This window comes from Microtus oregoni, unplaced genomic scaffold (assembly GCF_018167655.1).
Source record: "Microtus oregoni isolate MIOR12 unplaced genomic scaffold, Mior012 000009F_ref0000495, whole genome shotgun sequence".
In the NCBI taxonomy this organism is placed as follows: Eukaryota; Metazoa; Chordata; class Mammalia; order Rodentia; family Cricetidae; genus Microtus; species Microtus oregoni.
The window spans coordinates 15,690,558-15,708,780 of NW_024543068.1; the positions used below are offsets into that span (position 1 = coordinate 15,690,558).

The following is an 18,223-nucleotide window of genomic DNA, read 5'->3' on the forward strand; positions in this document are numbered from 1 at the left end:
TCATTTTTACTGTTTTCCTGGGCCTAGCTGATGAATTCCCTTTTAAAATTTAGTTGCTACACTGTCTCCAGCCGGTTTCTTCTTCACAGGGTAAAGAGGGAACCTTCCTTCTTGCTCTGAACTTCCACATACTCAGATTCAGGCAAGGCTGTGTCCAGCTAAAGAAGCTGTGCTGACACAAAGCTTTTGAACCATGCCACTTGACAGAAGGATTGTCCTGTAGGCACCGGCACAGCTCCCTAAGTGTGGCATCTTAGTCCATTATGTTTGGGGTGATTTTTAGCTAGCCTGTCTCCTATTGGGCTACGTTTATGTCTGGGACTACATATGGGTGAGGTGGCTATTTCAGCTGCCGTCCTAGGAGAGCCCAGCCGCCTCCCACACTGCAGTGCTTTGGAGTCATCCCTGTACCAGCTCCTCTTCCCTGAGCATGCTCACTGAGGATATCATGTGTGTGTGTGTGTGTGCCTCTGACCCTCCCCAGTTCATTAGCCATTTCTCACTTGGTTGTGTGGGACCTGCCTGGATTATGAGAAAATCTCCAGGGTCCAACAGACAGGCTTTCTTCAGAGTGTCAGTGGTGTCCCACCCATAAGCATATGAGCCTCATGTGTCTAAGATAGCTATGAATATGGCCCAACATAAAATGGCAAATTTATTTAAAACACAAATTTTGGGGGTGGAGTAGGGGATGGGTTTTTTGCAGTATTTATTTTGTAACTCAGTGGTATGGTTCTTGAACATGAGCTCTGTGGATGACGTAAGTGTCGCCGTGTCAGAAGGTAGGTGGGATGGGCTTGTGAGGGGGTCACAGATGCTGTCTAGACATTGTATCTGAAACTTTGAAAATCCAACGTGCATCTCCAGTCCCAGGGCCTGTGAGTGGGTATAATCTAGATGTGCTTTGATGCAGGAAGTCCAGGGGGCTGCTGCTCAGACGGGTCCTTGTGACTTCACAGTTCTCCTGACACTCTGCGGCAGGAGGGCAGCCTCTCAAGTCGGGCCTGGTCTCCAGCCCTGGCTTGTGGCACAAAGATGACAGTTCAGGCTGAATACTCCTAAGCCCAAATGTATGTTTCAGAATTTGGGGTCCTTTTAGATCTGCAAGAACCTTTGTAGATTTCACCTCTAAATAGCTTTTGGATAAGGGATGTTCAGCTTGGAATGCCTGCATTGTGGAGACTTGAGAGGATGCCAACAAAAATCCATGGTGCAGAATGAATGTATTGTGGGTGGTGGTGAAATGGTGTTTCTGCCGCCAGGGCACCACGGCAGGACAGTGGCGCCTGCAGGAGGGGGCAGGTGGATGGCAGAGACCCTGCGATTCAGGCTTATCCATTCTCTTTTTGTTGCTGTCTTCGTCAGTTCTGATCCTGCAGAAAGTGGAGAATGGAGATCTGAGTAACAAGATTCTGAAGATAACTGACTTTGGGCTGGCTCGGGAATGGCACCGGACCACCAAGATGAGCGCGGCAGGGACATACGCTTGGATGGCACCCGAGGTCATCCGTGCTTCCATGTTTTCCAAAGGCAGTGACGTGTGGAGGTAAGATCCAGAGGTGCAGCCTCCAAGTTCCCAGGTCTGTGTGGCCTGTGGGCAGCCCAAGTCAGGCTATGTGACCTCTCAGAGGGACCTCCACTGAATTCTGGGTTGCTAAGGGATGCTGCGGCAATTACGTCATCTCTGCAGGCACTTCATGTGGTAGGTCACTCCTCAGGAAAGGGCAGCAGAGTCCAGGGCACCATGCACTTCTGTCTCTGACTGAAGGGTGGGAAGTCACCCTACACCAAGCAGGAACTTTGGCCCTGCCACGTTGCTGGCCTTCAGCGGCTGCTACTGTGAGACTCCGGGTGGACTTAACCTGGTGTCCTCCCTGTATGCTCCTGAGTCACTTGATGACTTGGAAATGGTCCCTTCCAGCTATCTAGTTGTTCTTTTACACAGGGCTCTGTGTGTTGGACATTTATCTAGAAATGGGAATAGATGAGTCCGCAGCAGACCCTAAGAGCTGTGGAGTACAGAATAGACATGGCTAGCAATCTCTATTAGCAAGTGTCAGTCCAAGAGGTCACAAGGACGTAGAATTTTAAAAAATCATGTTGCCATTGAGGAAGGATAAGTTACCATCAGATAGATGTCCTAGACAAGAAAAGACTGTGGGTGATCAGTGCACCTCAGTCTAGGATCAGTGCTTCCTGGCATGTGGCAGTGACCATGTGTGCATGTGTGTGTGCTTCTGTATATATGTATTTCCTTTAACTGCCTTGAGATATTCATAGATCATAAAGCACACCCTTTACAGTATGTAGGCCAGAACTTTTTAACGTTTATAAAGCTGACTTCCAAGACTGGGATGCAGTTCAGTAGGTAAACGAGTGTGCACAGTAGTAGTGTGCACGGGACCCTGGATTTGATCTCCAACACCAGAGAACTGGGAGTGGTGGTGTGGGTATGTAATCCCAGTACTCCAGAGGTGGAGGTGGGTGGATCATAGGTGAGGCCAGCCTGGGATAGGTGAGACCCTGTCTCATAAAAACAACAAAGATCCAACGAAACCTAAACAAGCTTAAATACATGAGTAAACTGAGCGTCACTTGCCACTGTTACCTGCTTCCTAAGCCGCTGTACCACGTTTCCACCCACCAGATGAGTTAAAGCCACAGAGATTTGCTCTTTCATAGCTCTGGAGGCCAGAGTTTGAAATAAGTACAGCAGGGCCCCATCCTAAAGATCCCAGAGGAGACCCCCGTCCACTTACAGATTCTAAGTTCAAGAACATCAACAGATATTGTTAGGGCCACCATCCCACCCAATGTGATCGCTGTTTCCCAGATTGTTCTAAACCTCAGAGAGACCCCATGCCTTCTGCCTGTCATACTTCCTCCACGTCTGATCTGTTGCTGTCTCTGGATTAGCCTCATCACCATTTCCCATCAGGGGAATCACACAATGCGTGTTCTTCTGTCACTCACTTCTTAGATGTAACGTGTTCATAAGTCCAGCCATGTTGTAGCTTCATTAGACATTCATTCCTTTTATGGCTTTTTAGTATTCCATGATATAGGCAGGCCATGTTTGTTCATTCATTACGTGATAGAGAGTGAGTTTTCTCTTTCGGGATGTTATGAATAAGACTGCCGTGGACATGGACACACATATTCTGTTGTGACTGCATGTTTTCTGCTGACTTGGGCCTGTGCCTTCATACCATTAAGTATATGTGTTAACTTTTTGAGGGCCTAGCGCACTGTTTCATGCACAGATACTCCGTTTAAATGCCATTGGTCCACTCCACTAACTCCTCTATCTCAAGCATCTACTCTTGGTGCTGTTGTTATGGTTATAGCCATCCTAGTCTGTGAAGCAGGATTTTACTGGGTTTTTTGTTTGTTTGTTTGTTTGTTTGTTTTTAGAGACAGGGTTTCCCTGTGTAGCCCTGGCTGTCCTGGAACTCACTCTGTAGGCCAGGCTTGCCTCTCCATCCCTTGTACTGGAATTATAAGAGCACTGCCTGGCTCTTCACTGTATTTTTTTTTATTTTATTGATATTTATTGAGCTCTACATTTTTCTCTGCTCTCCTCCCTGCCTCTCCCCTCCCCTTCAACCCACTCCCAAGGTCCCCAAGCTCCCAATTTACTTAAGAGAGCTTATCTTTTTCTACTTCCCATGTAGATTAGATCTATGTATGTTTCTCTTAGGGTCCTCATAGTTGTCTAGGTTCTCTAGGATTGTGATTTGTAGGCTTATTTTCTTTATGTTTAAAAACCACTTATGAGTGAGTACATATGATAATTGACTTTCTGGGCTGGGTTACCTTACTCAAAATAATGTTTTTTAGCTCATCCATTTGCCTGCAAATTTCAAGATATCGTTATTATTTTCTTCTGTGTAGTACTCCATTGTGTAAATGTACCACATTTTCCTTATCCATTCTTTGGTTGAGGGGCATTTAGGTTGTTTCCACGTTCTGGCTATGACAAGCAGTGCTGCTATGAACATAGTTGAGCACATGTCCTTTTGGCACGATTGAGTATCCTTTTGATATATACACAAAACTGGTATTACTGGGTCTTGAGGTAGGTGATTTCCTAATTTTCTGAGAAATTGCCACACTGACATCCAAGGGGGTTGTACCAGCTTGCACTCCCACCAGCAATGCAAAAGTGTTCCCTTTACCCCACAACCTTTCCAGCATAAGTTGTCATCAATGTTTTTGATCTTGGCTGTTCTTACAGGTGTAAGATGCAATCTCAGAATTGTTTTGATTTGCATTTTTCTGATGATTAAGGATGTTGAACATTTCCTTAAGTGTCTTTCAGCCATTTTAGATTCCTCTGTTGAGAGTTCTCTGTTTAGGTTTGTACTTCATTTTATTTTAGTTGGATTATTTGGTCTTTTGATGACCAATATATATATTTGTATATCTGTCTGATGTGGGGTTAGTGAAGATCTTTTCCCATTCTGTGGGCTGTTGTTTTGTCTTGTTGACCGTGTCCTTTGCTTTGCAGAAGCTTTTCAGTTTCTTTTTCTTTTTCTTTTTTTTTTTCTTTTTTTTTTTTTTTGAGACAGGGTTTCTCTGTAGCTTTGGAGCCTGTCCTGGAACTAGCTCTTGTAGACCAGGCTGGCCTTGAACTCACAGAGATCTGCCTGTTTCTGCCTCTGTGTCCCGAGTGCTGGGATTAAAGGCATGCATCACTACCGATCGGCTTGCTTTTCAGTTTCAGGAGATCCCATTTATTGATTGTTTCTCTCAGTCTTTACAGTATTTTTAATGTGCATTTCCTGAATGACTCTCAAAGTTGAGTCTCTCTTGTGTTCATTGGGCATTGTGTATCTTCTCAGGAGATGTGTCTGTTCAACTCTTTTGCCAGTTAAAAACTGGCTTGTCTTTTGGGTTGTTTCTTTTTTAGTTTTAAAATAGTTTATTATTGCATGTATTTTAACACGTTTTAATTTTTTTCCATTCTATGTCCTTTGGATAATTGTTGGTAGTGTACTCTGAAGCCCAAGTGTTTCTTTATTTTTTCTTACAGCCTGACTTTGTTGTCATCCTAAGAAGCATTTTTTCAGCCAAGGCTGTGAAGATTCCTAGCTCTGTTTTCTTCTGAGAATTTTATAATCTTGGTTCTTACCCTGGGGCTTCTGATCCATGTTGACTTGATTTTCATTTGGTATGAGGTGGAGGCCTGTTGGTTGGGCACCATTTGTTGGAGGTTTCTGTCCTGCCCAGTCCTTGTTCTGCCTGGTTCCAGCTGTCGTTAAGTCCCAAAGAAATCATATAGTGGTCTACATTAATCATTAACTGATTGGCCCATCAGCTCAGGCTTCTTATTTACTCTTATAACTTACATTAGCCCATTATTCTTATCGTGTTAGCCACATGGCTCAGTACCTTTTTCAGCAACGTAGTCACATTTTGCTTCTTCTGTGTCTGGTCAGGACTGCAGAGGGAGCTTCCCTCTTTCCAGAATTTTCCTGTTCTCATTGACCCACCTCTACTTCCTGTCTGGTTGTTCTGCCTATACTTCCTGCCTGGCTACTGGCCAATTAGTGTTTGTTTAAAACATAATTGACAGAATATAGACAATTGTCCTGCACCAGAGGTCAAACTTTATATTTTCATATCTGCTCACTGTGCCAGGACCACGCGTTGAAGAGACTTCCCTTCCCATTGAAACACTCGGTCATCTCTACCAGAAACATCCCAGGAGAACTGTGAGGGCTTGTTCCTGGGTTCACAGTTCTGTTAGCGTGTCTGTGTCTGCACGTTAATATGCAGCTTGGTAGTAAGTTTTGAAGTTTAGGATATGAGTGCCCTCCAATTTTGCCTTTTCAGAATTGTTTTGGTCATTCTGAATCCACTGCAGTTCTTTATAAATCTTAGTATCATTTTGTTAATTTTGTAAGATAAGCAATTGTGATTTTTGTTTTAAAGAGTGGCCTTGTATAGCTCCAGCTCACTTCAGATTAGATATATAGGCAAAATGCCCTTGAATACCTGCTACTTCTGCTTTTGTATCCCCAAGTACTGGGATTATAGGTGCCATCACCTAGGATTTTCAGAGGGATTGTGTTTAGTCTGTGAGTTATTTGGGGGACTATGGACATCATAGACATAGTGTTTTTCAGTCCATAAATGTGAGATTTCTGATTTGTTTAATTTCTTTCAGAGTTATTTAGTACTCTGTATGTCCATTCTCATCTGGCCCTATGTTAGCTACAGAGTGAACTACCTACTTGGGAGTGGTTTTTCTTTTTGTAAAATATTTGGCCTGATAGTCAACTGCTATAGATCTCTAAAATAGCAGTCTCGTTGCGGCTTAACACTTGGAATGTTAAGTGGTAAGACTGATACTAATTAATCCTTGTTGATATATTAATTAACCTATTATTGCAAGGAGACCCATTGATATGGAAGTTTACATAAGCGAAGTGTATTTCTGCTTCAAGGAGTAGTTCAGGCGTCCCAGGCTGGCAGGATAGCTGTGCCCTGTGAGACCCAGGTTCTCCAGGTTCCCTTCCTGTCCTTGTCCCAATGGTTTGGCCTGAGCTGTGGTTCCTTCTGTGTTATAGTCTGTAGGAAAGGAGGCCAAGCTTATCCATGGCCAGAGACTTGCCTTTGATGTGGAGATAATCTGTGTGTTGTACACAGCTCCTCTATTTCATTGCTTGCACTCTCTTATACACAGCCCCTCCTCCCATTGCCTGCGCTCTCTTGTACACAGCCCCTCCGTCCAATTGTCTGTGCTCTCTTGTACATAGCCCCTCCGTCCCATTGTCTGTGCTCTCTTGTACACAGCCCCTCCTCCCATTGTCTGTGCTCTCTTGTACACAGCCCGTCCATCCCATTGCCTGCGCTCTCTTGTACTCAGCCCTTCCTCCCATTGCCTGCGCTCTCTTGTACTCAGCCCTTCCTCCCATTGCCTATGCTCTCTTGCACACAGCCCTCTGTGTCCCGTTGCCTGTGCTCTCTTATCTGGCTGGCTATGAAGAGACCAAACGCACCTTCAGCTACTGTGTGTCCAGCTAAAGCTCTCTCAGGAACAGGGACCCCTTAGTCCCAGCCACTGGGTGCTCTCTCTTTCCCTTACCCCTTCACAGGATAACGTGCTATTCTCCTGTCTCACTTCTCTCGGGGTTTGTTCTTTACTCAGTCACTCTGTTGCTGTGATGTGGATAGCCTCTCACCAGCTTCTGTGCCTGTTCTTAGTGGAAAGGGAGTGTGAACACCTAACTGAGGGTCTTATGGTGACAGTCAGTAAAGGACAGGGCTACTACAGGGGATTGTGTTTCATGGGGGAATAGGCCAAACTCTTTCAACTTTTACCCAAACCCCATGATACAGGATTTGAGCCTTATTCCTAACATCACTGCTGTTGAAAGCCACTTGCAGGAGCTGTTGTGAGAGGCATCCGGTGAAATCGTTCAGTTCCCTAACAGGACCAGCTTAGCGGTGAACTGCAGATGAGCGGAAAACATCTTCAGGGAAAACACCCTGAGTATTGTCACATGGTCTGCCAGTATCTCAGATGGGGTTTCTTTTGCTGCGATGAAGCAAAGAGCAACTTGGAGAGGAATCGGTTTGTTCAGCTTATGCTTCCTCAACACTATCCATTGTGGAAGGGAACCAGGACAGGAATTCAAACAGGGAAGGAACCTGGAGGCAGGTACTGATACGGGAGCTATGGAGGAGTGCTGCTTACTGACTTGCTCCTCACGGCTTGCTCAGTCTGCTTTCTTATATATAGAACCCAGAACCACCTGCCCAGGGGTGGCGCCACCCACAATGGGCTGGGCCCTTTCCCATCAGTTACTAGTTAAGAAATGCCCTATAGGCTTCCCTATAACCTGATCTTATGGAGGCATTTTCTCAATTGAGGTTTCTTCCTGCACATAATTCTAACTTGTGTCAAGTTGACATAAAACTAGCCAGCACAACCAGTGACTCTAGCTTAGATTGTTCTCAGGGAGGCTGGAGAAATGTCTCAGTACATACTGGCCAGGCATAGTGGAGCACACCTTTAGTCCCAGCATTTGGGAAGCAGAGGTGGATGGATCTCATCTCTGTGAGTTCGAGGCCAGCCTGGTCTACAGAGCTAGTTCCAGGATGGCCAAATCTATATAGAAAAACCCTGTCTTGAAAAACTTACCCAAAAAAAGTACATACTGTTCTTGCAGAAGATCCAAGTTTAGTTTACAGCACACAACTTACAACTGCCAGTAACTACCTGGAGAGGATCCAGTGCTCTCCTGAACTCTGGAGGCACCTGCACTCACAAGTGTACGTATGCTTCCCCCTAATTAAAAAATATTAAGTAAATTTTTAAAAATTTACCTAGGACATAAGCCCTTGTTCCAGTCTGGATGACTGCATGGAAACATAGTATGCCTGCTTCTTCCCAGCATTCTCCTATGCTGTGGGAGTTTCTTGAAGATATGGTCTACTGACTCCTTTATATGGGCCTTCACCCCTCTCCCCTCAAGCATACTCTGAATGACTCCAGACAATCTCTCATGTTTACCAGAGGAAATACCTGTTCATCGCTATTCACACAGCAACGCTTAGATACTGGGAGCATGTCACCATACAGCAACACTTAGATACTGGGAGCATGTCACCATACAGCAACACTTAGATACTGGAAACATGTCACCATACAGCAACACTTAGATACTGGGAGCATGTCACCATACAGCCACACTTAGATACTGGGAGCATGTCACCATACAGCAACACTTAGATACTGGGAGCATGTCACTGTACAGCCACACTTAGATACTGGAAACATGTCACCATACAGCCACACTTAGATACTAAAGCATGTCACAAACTCTGCACTCTTGTTCCTGTGCTTTGAGCAACCTCTTCCATATTGATTGGCCTACCGCGGCTCAGATCCAGCAGGGGTCCCAGTGAGGATGGACATGGATGAACTTGTAGAAAGCTGGTTCTAAACTGATTTGTGATTCTTTTACAAGTGTCATTTATTGAATTTTTACTGTGTGCCATCCTCCCTCTCCTCAGCTCTTAAGCCTCCAGGTGGAGCAGCTCACAGGCGATAGCCCCATAGAGTAGACATCCCTCACTGATGCTGCGGAGGGTAGAACCCTGACTTCTCCCTCCTTCTTACAGGTGGCCTGGACTTCTTCATAGGCTACCTAGAAGGCCTAGTGGGAAACCACCAGAGGAGGGATGCCAGGACACAAACCAGGCATGCTTATGCCTTTGAAACACTCTGTATTTAGGGCTCAGACACTAATCATCTTTGCCTGGATGGAGGACAGGGGTCAATGGGTATATGGTCATTGTTTTTTGTTTAAAAATTGTTGTGTGTGTGTGTGTGTGTATGTGTGTGTGTGTGTGTAGAAATGGGTATTTATACTAAAATGGGCATTTAAACTGAGGGTGGGAATAGCTCTAACCTAGGAATCTGGCCAGGGCTGCTGAGGGCTCTTTGAGGTTGCTTGCTAAAAGCTTCCAAGTGTGACTACAAGTCATACTCAAGGTTTGGCAGACGTTTAGTTTTTCTTTATTTCCCACCCCATCCTGTTCCTCCTTCATTCCCTGTCTCCATGCTAAGGCTGGAAGCTGTGGTCTGTATACTAGACAGATACTCTACCACTGAGCCACATCCTCAGCTCTAGAAGTGTAATTCTTTTTTTTTTTTTTATTAAAATCGGTTTTTTTTTTTTAGATTTATTTATTTATTTATACAGTATCCTGCCTGTAGGCCAGAAGAGGGCACCAGATCTCATTACAGATGGCTGTGAACCACCACATGGTTGCTGGGAACTGAACTCAGGACCTCTAGAACAACAGTCTGTGCTCTTAACTGCTGAGCCATCTCTCCAGCCCTAGAAGTGTAATTCTTGATGGTGTTCAGGGGTTGTGGTAGCACACCCACCATGCTTGCACTCATTCCCACATCTGCCTAACAACTCATATGGCTTTTTTTTTTTTTTGAGAATTTCATACACAAGAACTATGTTACATCATTTTCACTCCTCCCCCGTCCCTCCTCCTCCCCCTCAAATGTATGACCTCTTTTTAAATTATTATTGTTTTATACACACACAGCCTCCTGAGTGACTTCCCTGCTATGTTTAGAATGTACCATCTAGCAGCGGGTGTCCTGGCCCTCCGACTTTAGAATTTTCTGCTTCTTCTTTCACAATTTTCTGTGTGTCTTAGGTGTAGGGGTTGTGCTGGAGATGTGCCCCTTGGGGTTGGACACCCCATAGTCACTTTCTCTGTATTTTGACCAGCTGTCTGTAATAGTCACCATCTATTGCAAAAAGAAGATCCTGTGCTGAGAGGTGAGAGCTGCAGTTCTGTGTCTATAGACACCTATGCCTGAGCCAGAGGCCCTGAGAATTCAAGGATTAAACGCTATTCGTAGTATTCCCACTCTTTAGGAATCGTAGACCGGCAAACAAACAGCTACACTGCATAGCGGTTAGAACATAGGATGCCGTGGTAGACTTGATTAAGTATCTGATGTTCTCATGAGCTGCCAACTAAAATTTGACTCCTGTAGAGACAAGTCTTACAACTGGCCATTTCCTGTCGAGATTTGTAACGAGAGTGGCAGTATCTGGAAGTCTTAACAGAGTAAAGCCAGGATGGCTGGACCACCCCAAGGAGCCGTTTGTAGGCCCTGGTACATAGGCTGCTGCATTGTTGGAGTCACGCTAGACAATGGGGAGTGATTGTGAGCAAACTGTGCACAGTCGTCTTCACGGCTGCCCCTTCTTATGCTCGGAGCGCTGACTTTCCTCTTTCACTTAGCCATCAAGAATTAGCTCAAAGGTCCTTTGCTTTTCCCACACTGATCTGATGTAAGGGTTTCTTTGTCCCTCGTATATCTGTTGTGGCTTATCTCTGTCTCCTATCCTGACTTTGTTTTTTCTGTGCCTCTTACTAGTTTCTGTGTGGAAGATCTATGTCTTTTACCCTGTTTTTTAGTATCTGGAGCTGGGCATTTGTAGAAACCACTAAGCCCATCCAAGACTTCACTTTCTTCACTTGCCAAGTAGTGCTCCCACTTGCCTGCGTCCTCCCACAGATTCATGTATGTAAAATGCCATACTACCTGCACACACAAAGTGTCATGAGGGCGCCGGGCACGGTGGCTCATGCCCTTAATCCCAGTACTCGGGAGGCAGAGGCAGGCAGATCTCTGAGTCTGAGGCCAGCCTGGCCTACAGAGCAAGTTCCAGGAAAATCCAGGGCTACACAGAGAAAACAAGCAAAGAAGCAACAAACAAAAAACAAAGTATGGTAGGTTTGGCGGAGGGGCACAGTGTCAGAGTACTTGTCTAGCATGTGCTGAAAATATGAAGGAAAATAAGAGTCTAGTGTGTTGCACACACCTGTAAACCTAGGACTCGGAAGACTGGGGCAGGATAGAAAGTGTGAAACAGCCAACGTAGCAAGGTCCTTTAAACAAACAAGGTGTTCTGATAAATGCATACTGGGTTGATAATTGTCCTCATTATCATTTTGCCTTTACAAAAATTTTAAGTTAGACTTATTTTATATGTGTGAATGTTTTGTATGTATGTATGTATATGTGTGTACTATGTGCATGCCTGGTGCTATTGAATTGAGAAGGGGGTGTCGGATCCTCTGGAACTGGAGTTAAGGATGGTTATTAGCCACCATATAGGTGATGGCACTGAATCTGAATCCTATGCAAGAGTAACAAGAAATCCCTCTAGATCCATCATAATCATCATGGTTTAATTGGCCTTTGTGGCAGCTGCACACTACTGAGGAGCGTTATAATATGTGTGAGGTTGGAGTGGCAAGTGGAGCCTGCCTTCTGGGTGTCCATAGCCTTATTTTCTTGTCCTCACTTATTCTTGGAAGGACTGAGTGCTGCTGTGTGGTTTTGCCTGGTTTTGGTTGGGGATCTATCCACTAATCCTTCCGTTGTGCCTGTCTCCACATTCCTGTGAACTTACTAAGTCAGGAGACACTGAAGTTCTCACAGCTACTGTGCTGCTCTGCCCTGCTGACCCAGTCTACCCTGTGGAACTTTATCCCCAGAACTAGACAGAGGCTTCCGTGAAGATCCTACTTACACTGCGCTAGAGTCAGAAATATGTATAACCTAGTGGTTATAATATCCAAAGAAATATTTTGCAGGAGCAAAAAAACCCATGTTAAATAGATGCTCATTGGTTTTCTAAAGCTTAAAAACTGTATCTGTGACAGAAGTTGTCTAAAAACAGAAAGGTTCTGTTTGGGAGAGTCTCTTCTAAACAGTCTGTCATAGTGGTGCACGCCTATAATCCTAGCCCTCAGGAGGCTGAGACAGGAGGATTAGGAGTTCCAGGCCAAGGCTAAGCTACATAGTGAGACCTTGTTTTAAAACAATAAAATTTCTGTAGCCATTGAGTATTTATTTAAGGTCATAAAGATGCATTTGATTTTATGACACCTTGTGAGACTAATAATGTTATTTGATCTCTACAGAGGAGGGATTAGAGGCTCAGAACAATGTAGTGATTTGCCCAGTGGATTCATAGGCAAGGAGATGGAACAACACTTTAAACCAGGTGTACCTGGCTCCAGAGTCTTTACTTCTATCTAGTAGGCTTTGTGACTTCCCTTTATGTTAGTGTTTCTATTTCATTCATCTTCCTATGCGTTGAGGGTGACGTGGGATGCCTGCAAAAAACCTTTGTAGCAGCCGGGCGGTGATGGCGCACGTCTTTAATCCCAGCACTCGGGAGGCAGAGGCAGGCGGATCTCTGTGAGTTCGAGACCAGCCTGGTCTACAAGAGCTAGTTCCAGGACAGGCTCCAAAACCACAGAGAAACCCTGTCTCGAAAAACCAAAAAAAAAAAAAAAAAAAACCTTTGTAGCTATTTTGGTGAGCCAGTAGCTGTTATTTCTTACAGAGTTTCTGCCTTGTTCTTTTTCCCCAGCTATGGAGTGCTGCTTTGGGAACTGCTGACTGGCGAGGTGCCCTTTCGAGGCATTGATGGCTTAGCAGTGGCCTATGGAGTGGCCATGAATAAACTCGCCCTTCCTATCCCATCTACATGTCCAGAACCCTTTGCCAAACTCATGGAAGGTAAGTAACTCCCAGCCCGAGGAAAATCGGTGACTGTGTACCTTCTTTACACGGCACGAAGATGATGTTTCCTAATGCCACGAGGTCTGCTGCAGAAGGGGAGAAGAAATATTAGCCACCCAGGGGAAGAGTTGGGAGCGCTGTTTCTAGACAGCGCCCTCGCCCCGCCAAAGCAGGTTCATTTCTGCAGTGACTATAGAAATTAGTAACTCAAACCTGCTATCTTGCATTCCAGTATCTTATTATGTAATACCAAGTAAGCCACAATGGCATTTGTTCCCAGACCCGAGGCTCTTGTGTGTAGACCGGAAGGTCATCTGGGAAGAAAGGGACTCTAAAATCACTGAGAGAAACATAACTCTGTGAGAAATGCAGAGCCAAGCAAACTGCAGAGGGAAAGGCCTACCGTGCTGGTGGCCAGGCAGCGACTGGGTGGAGTTCACTCTTCTGACTCACCTTGATGCTTTTCTTGGGGCTGGTAACTTGTGTATGTGTGGGAAATTGGGGCATAGTTATCCCAATTCACTTGTAAGTGGTGAGCTAGCGTCGGTGTCAGGCACCAGAAGCTTTGTCTCGCTTTCCATGTGCTTACTTAGCAGAGTGTACAGCATAGCACCTTTGACCTCTACTTTCCCTTCTTCCATTCAGACTGCTGGAATCCTGACCCCCACTCACGTCCATCTTTCACCAGTATCCTGGACCAGCTCACGACCATAGAAGAGTCTGGTTTCTTCGAGATGCCCAAGGACTCCTTCCACTGCCTGCAGGATGACTGGAAACAGGAGATTCAGGAAATGTTTGACCAACTCAGGGCCAAAGAAAAGGTAGAGAAGAAGAAAAGGCATGCCTTGTCTTAGCAGAGATGCTTTCTGGGGGTTGTGGACTCAGTGTATCCAACCACTAACACCAGTACCTGCCTCCTCGGGGTCGGCTTGATTGTCCACAGCCCAGGAGCAGCTGTGGGCAGCTGCCAGCAAGTGTTTCCTCCTGCCACCTCAAAATGGACAGTTCTGGAAGGGTATCCAGGTTCCACAGGGGACTTCTAGAGGGAAGACCGTTTCATAGAGGGGTACATCAGCACTTCAAGTCGCTAGTAGAACATCTTGCTGTTGTCTTTTCGAGTCAGTCAGAAAGAGGATAGGAGCCTGAAACTAGAATTTTTTGTGTTTTTATGGAAAGAGTTCCAAGCTGAAATGATCTCGGGGACTTTGGCACCTCTTGGCTTGCTGGAGTCTGCTTCTGGGTTTGGTGGTCATTCCTCCAGTGGCCCCTCTCTTTTCTTGTGGTATGACCCTAGCAGTCAGTATCCACACGGCTGAGACTGGTTGTGTGTAATTGTATGTCCTGTGCTGTCTGGAAGGGGCTGAATTCAGAGGCCTGAAGGTGGTTGTGTTATAGTCTTGGCTAATTTCCTTTTTTTTCTGCTCACTCTGTACTGTGGAAATTTGGGGGAGTTAATAGCGTTGTGATAAGTTGGCACATGCCTATAATCTCAGCCCTTAGGAGGCTGAGAAAGGAGGGTTGTAAGTTTGAGACCAAACTGTAATACATTGTAAGTTCTAGACCAGCCAGGGCTATCAAGTGATTTCAAGACTAGCCTAGGCTAAAACTTGGTTTCAGGGACTAAATGAATAACTAAATAGCAATGTGGTAATAATAGAATCTAATTTTTTTTCTCACTTTGTTTTCGCTTGAAAAGTTTTATGAGACCTCTTTGTCCGGCTAGTGTCATGGTATGTGGGGCAGGTGTTTCCATCTCACAGCTGAGGGCCGGTGGCTTCCGCCTTCATGGAGCTAGTAAGTGAGGAAACAGGTCCTTGACCGTGGGCCATCTGACTCTAAGCCCTGTGTTCTTTGCAATACCATTGTATCCCCCTACGCAAATTACTGAAAAATAATTTCTGGATCTGATTCAAAGAGATTAGCTTTTGTTGGATTGCTGAATCACCGAGTCATGACCACCTCTCTCTGTTTTTGGATTAATAAAATCATAACACAATCTATAAGTGACACGCGCCAATAGGAAACATGGAAATTGTCAATAAGTAGTTACAATAATCCTCCCTGCCCCACCCCATTTGTGGTTTTGCTTTCTGTGGCTTGATTTACCACTGTCAACCACTGTCCAGAGTATTAAATAGAACATTCCAGAGGTAAACAGTTTCTTGTTTTAAATCGCATTCTTTTCTAAGCGTCACAATCCAGTTTTGCTCTGCCCTTCCTGGGAACGATCATCCTCCTGACACTGCACACTGCCCTAGCTAGATAGCACAGTGATCTTGGGTTTCTTGTTGGTTATTGTGATATGGACGTTTTGAGTTCAGCCAGCCCTGATTTTATTTAATAATGGTTTCAAAGGACAAGAGTAGTAACAGTGGTGATTTTAGTGTAATATGTTGTTATCATTATACTCTATTAATATTAGCTGCCAATCTCTTAACGATGCCTAATTTATAGGTTAAATTTTATGATGGAGGTATTTATTTTAGAGGAAGACACATAGAACATACAGAGTTGAGAAGAGCCGGGCGCGGTGGTGCACGCCTGTAGTCCCAGCTACTCGGGAGGCTGAGACAGGAGGATCGCTTGAGTCCAGGAGTTCTGGGCTGTAGTGCGCTATGCCGATCGGGTGTCCGCACTAAGTTCTGCATCAATATGGTGACCTTCCGGGAGCGGGGGACCACCAGGTTGCCTAAGGAGGGGTGAACCGGCCCAGGTGGGAAACAAGAAGAATCTGTGGTTTCAAGTGTTCCCTGTGGTCTTGGACATGATCCCCAGGGATAAGGAGGCACTATTGTTCAAGGAAGGGGCAGCCGGTCTCCAGGCTTGCTCCGTGGCAGTAGCCTCTCTGGCTGTATTCACAGGGCTCTTCAGTGTATTCAGTATGGCTGTGCTGCACTTTCCTTTCACTAGGGCTTGCATGTGTTCAGTTACCACCAGCTGCTGAGCGCCCTCTCCCCTGGGCTCTCTGGTGTCTCACTCCCTGAGATGCACTCTTCTCCCTGCTGGTTCCTTTCGGTAGGAGCTCCGCACCTGGGAGGAGGAGCTGACCCGGGCTGCGCTCCAGCAGAAGAACCAGGAGGAGCTGCTGCGACGCAGGGAGCAGGAGCTGGCCGAGCGGGAGATTGACATCCTGGAACGAGAGCTCAACATCATCATTCACCAGTTGTGCCAGGAGAAGCCCCGGGTGAAGAAACGCAAGGGCAAGTTCAGGAAGAGCCGACTGAAGCTCAAGGATGGAAACCGCATCAGCCTCCCCTCCGGTGGGTGGCAGCCAGAGAGTGGGGGTCGTGGGGGGGGGGTGTGGCAGGGGTTTGTGGGAGTTAGACTGTGCTTGAAGCACAGACCATGACTCTCAGTAAAACCTGTTGGAACTGGCCGTCTTGCCCAGTGGAGGACAGGTTTCCTGGGGAACTGTTCATTGTGAGTGACTGCAGAGCTTATAGCAATTACAGACACACTAGACCCAAGCCGTTCAAATCATGGCGGATCACGAAAGCACACTTCACTGTAGGCAAAAGCTAGAGAAGGGTGAGGGAATTCTGGGTATGCACATATCTTAATCCTGCAAAGCTGCTCATCTCAAGTTTCTTTTCATAATTAGCCCTCAGTGCACTTAACATTAGGCTAAAATGTAAAAATTCATATTATAAGATTTATGTATAGCTTCTCAGAAGTACATTCATAAAGGTACACTTTGGTAATGTTACCTGGGGGAAATGCAGAGGAGTAGGAAACTAGATTAGAGTCTTGGTGGAGTGTAATGTGCCCAAGGGGGCAGGTGAGTATATCTATAGATTAAAACAGTTCTCTGTGTGCTAAGTCTGTAAGGCCTTGGGTAGCAAGTTTATTAGAACTGTAAGGAAGCAAAGAAAAATGGCATAGTCCGAGGGGCTCTGGGTGGTGTTTAAGCTTTGGAATGATGATTTAAATGCAGACCAAGGGAATTAAGTCATCGGATTGAGAGAATATGCTCATGGGAGTGTACACTGCTGTGGTTGTGTTTTTGTTTTGTTATTGCAGTTTTGTTTTTTGGTTTTGCAAGTAGTTAGGTACCTCTGGAACCTCTAGGCTGTGCTAGGACACTGCTGTACACTAGCAATGCAGATATGAAGCTATCATTCCCATCTGCAGGGAGAGTTTAGCCTAGTGGGCAGACCCCAGTGCTTCTGTTAGATGAAGAGGCTGAAATTCAGAACCTAAGAGCTGAAAGTTTCGTGTTCTTCAAAAGTATCACAACTGCCTTTGAGGTGTGTGAGAATTAGAGTCATCTCCTCATTTCTGTTGAATTCCCGCATTCTCACCATGGGCTGGTTTTAATACCCTCTCTGCCTGCACCTTGGGAGCAGCACCAAATGCTTCCTGTTTGGCACCTGAAAGGGACATGGATGGTGACTGATCATCTGAAACATACTTTCAAATAACATTTGCTAGAATAATCCATCAGGTGACGTGCACTGAGAAGCGACTCTCAGTTTGCAGTTGCTCCACCTGTGTCCATTAAATGAGAGCTTTATGAAGACTGCCATCTGTGTGTTCGTTTTGTTATGTGTTTATCCTGTGATGTGTCCCTTTGGGGGGAAAAAGATGACTCTGAAGAAAACATTTCTCAGATAAACAAAGCTTTTCAGAAAACCAAGGCTTACCCTTCAGGCCTGCCAGCACACATCAGATTCTTGAATGAAACTGACTGTGTGACGATCCTAATGCACACATTTGTCTCTTCCCAAGCAGATTTCCAGCACAAGTTCACGGTGCAAGCCTCCCCAACCATGGATAAAAGGAAGAGTCTCCTCAGCAGCCGATCGAGCCCTCCTGCTAGCCCCACCATCATCCCTCGCCTTCGAGCCATCCAGTGTGAGACAGGTTTTCAGAACACACCAGGGACACTTGTCCCCCGCTCTGCTCAGCCACTGACTAATTCAGGCTTGTTCCAGCCATAACTTCTGCCATCTTCCTCAACAGTGTGTACATACGTGCATGTGCATGGCAGACTTCCTGCTCCTTGTCCCCGTTAACTTCACTGCTGTCTCTCCACCTTCAACAGGGGCTCATGGGTAGAGGAAGCTCCTTAGTGAATTGCAAAGCAATGTGCAAACTGGAATGATGTAAATGCAGATTGGTACCCACCTTGAG

At 45.6% G+C, this 18,223-nt stretch overlaps 1 protein-coding gene across 2 annotated transcripts in view; it reads left to right on the plus strand.

The window, feature by feature from the left end:
• The window catches only part of Map3k9 (mitogen-activated protein kinase kinase kinase 9), a 77,067-nt gene that overhangs the window by 40,975 nt on the left and 17,869 nt on the right, over nucleotides 1-18,223 (plus strand). For both annotated transcript variants that reach the window (XM_041658792.1, XM_041658793.1), the window contains exons 3-7: nucleotides 1,366-1,546; nucleotides 12,939-13,087; nucleotides 13,736-13,911; nucleotides 16,110-16,350; nucleotides 17,822-17,944. In XM_041658792.1, coding sequence (XP_041514726.1) covers nucleotides 1,366-1,546; nucleotides 12,939-13,087; nucleotides 13,736-13,911; nucleotides 16,110-16,350; nucleotides 17,822-17,944 — 870 coding nt within the window. The remainder of the gene's footprint in view (nucleotides 1-1,365; nucleotides 1,547-12,938; nucleotides 13,088-13,735; nucleotides 13,912-16,109; nucleotides 16,351-17,821; nucleotides 17,945-18,223) is intronic.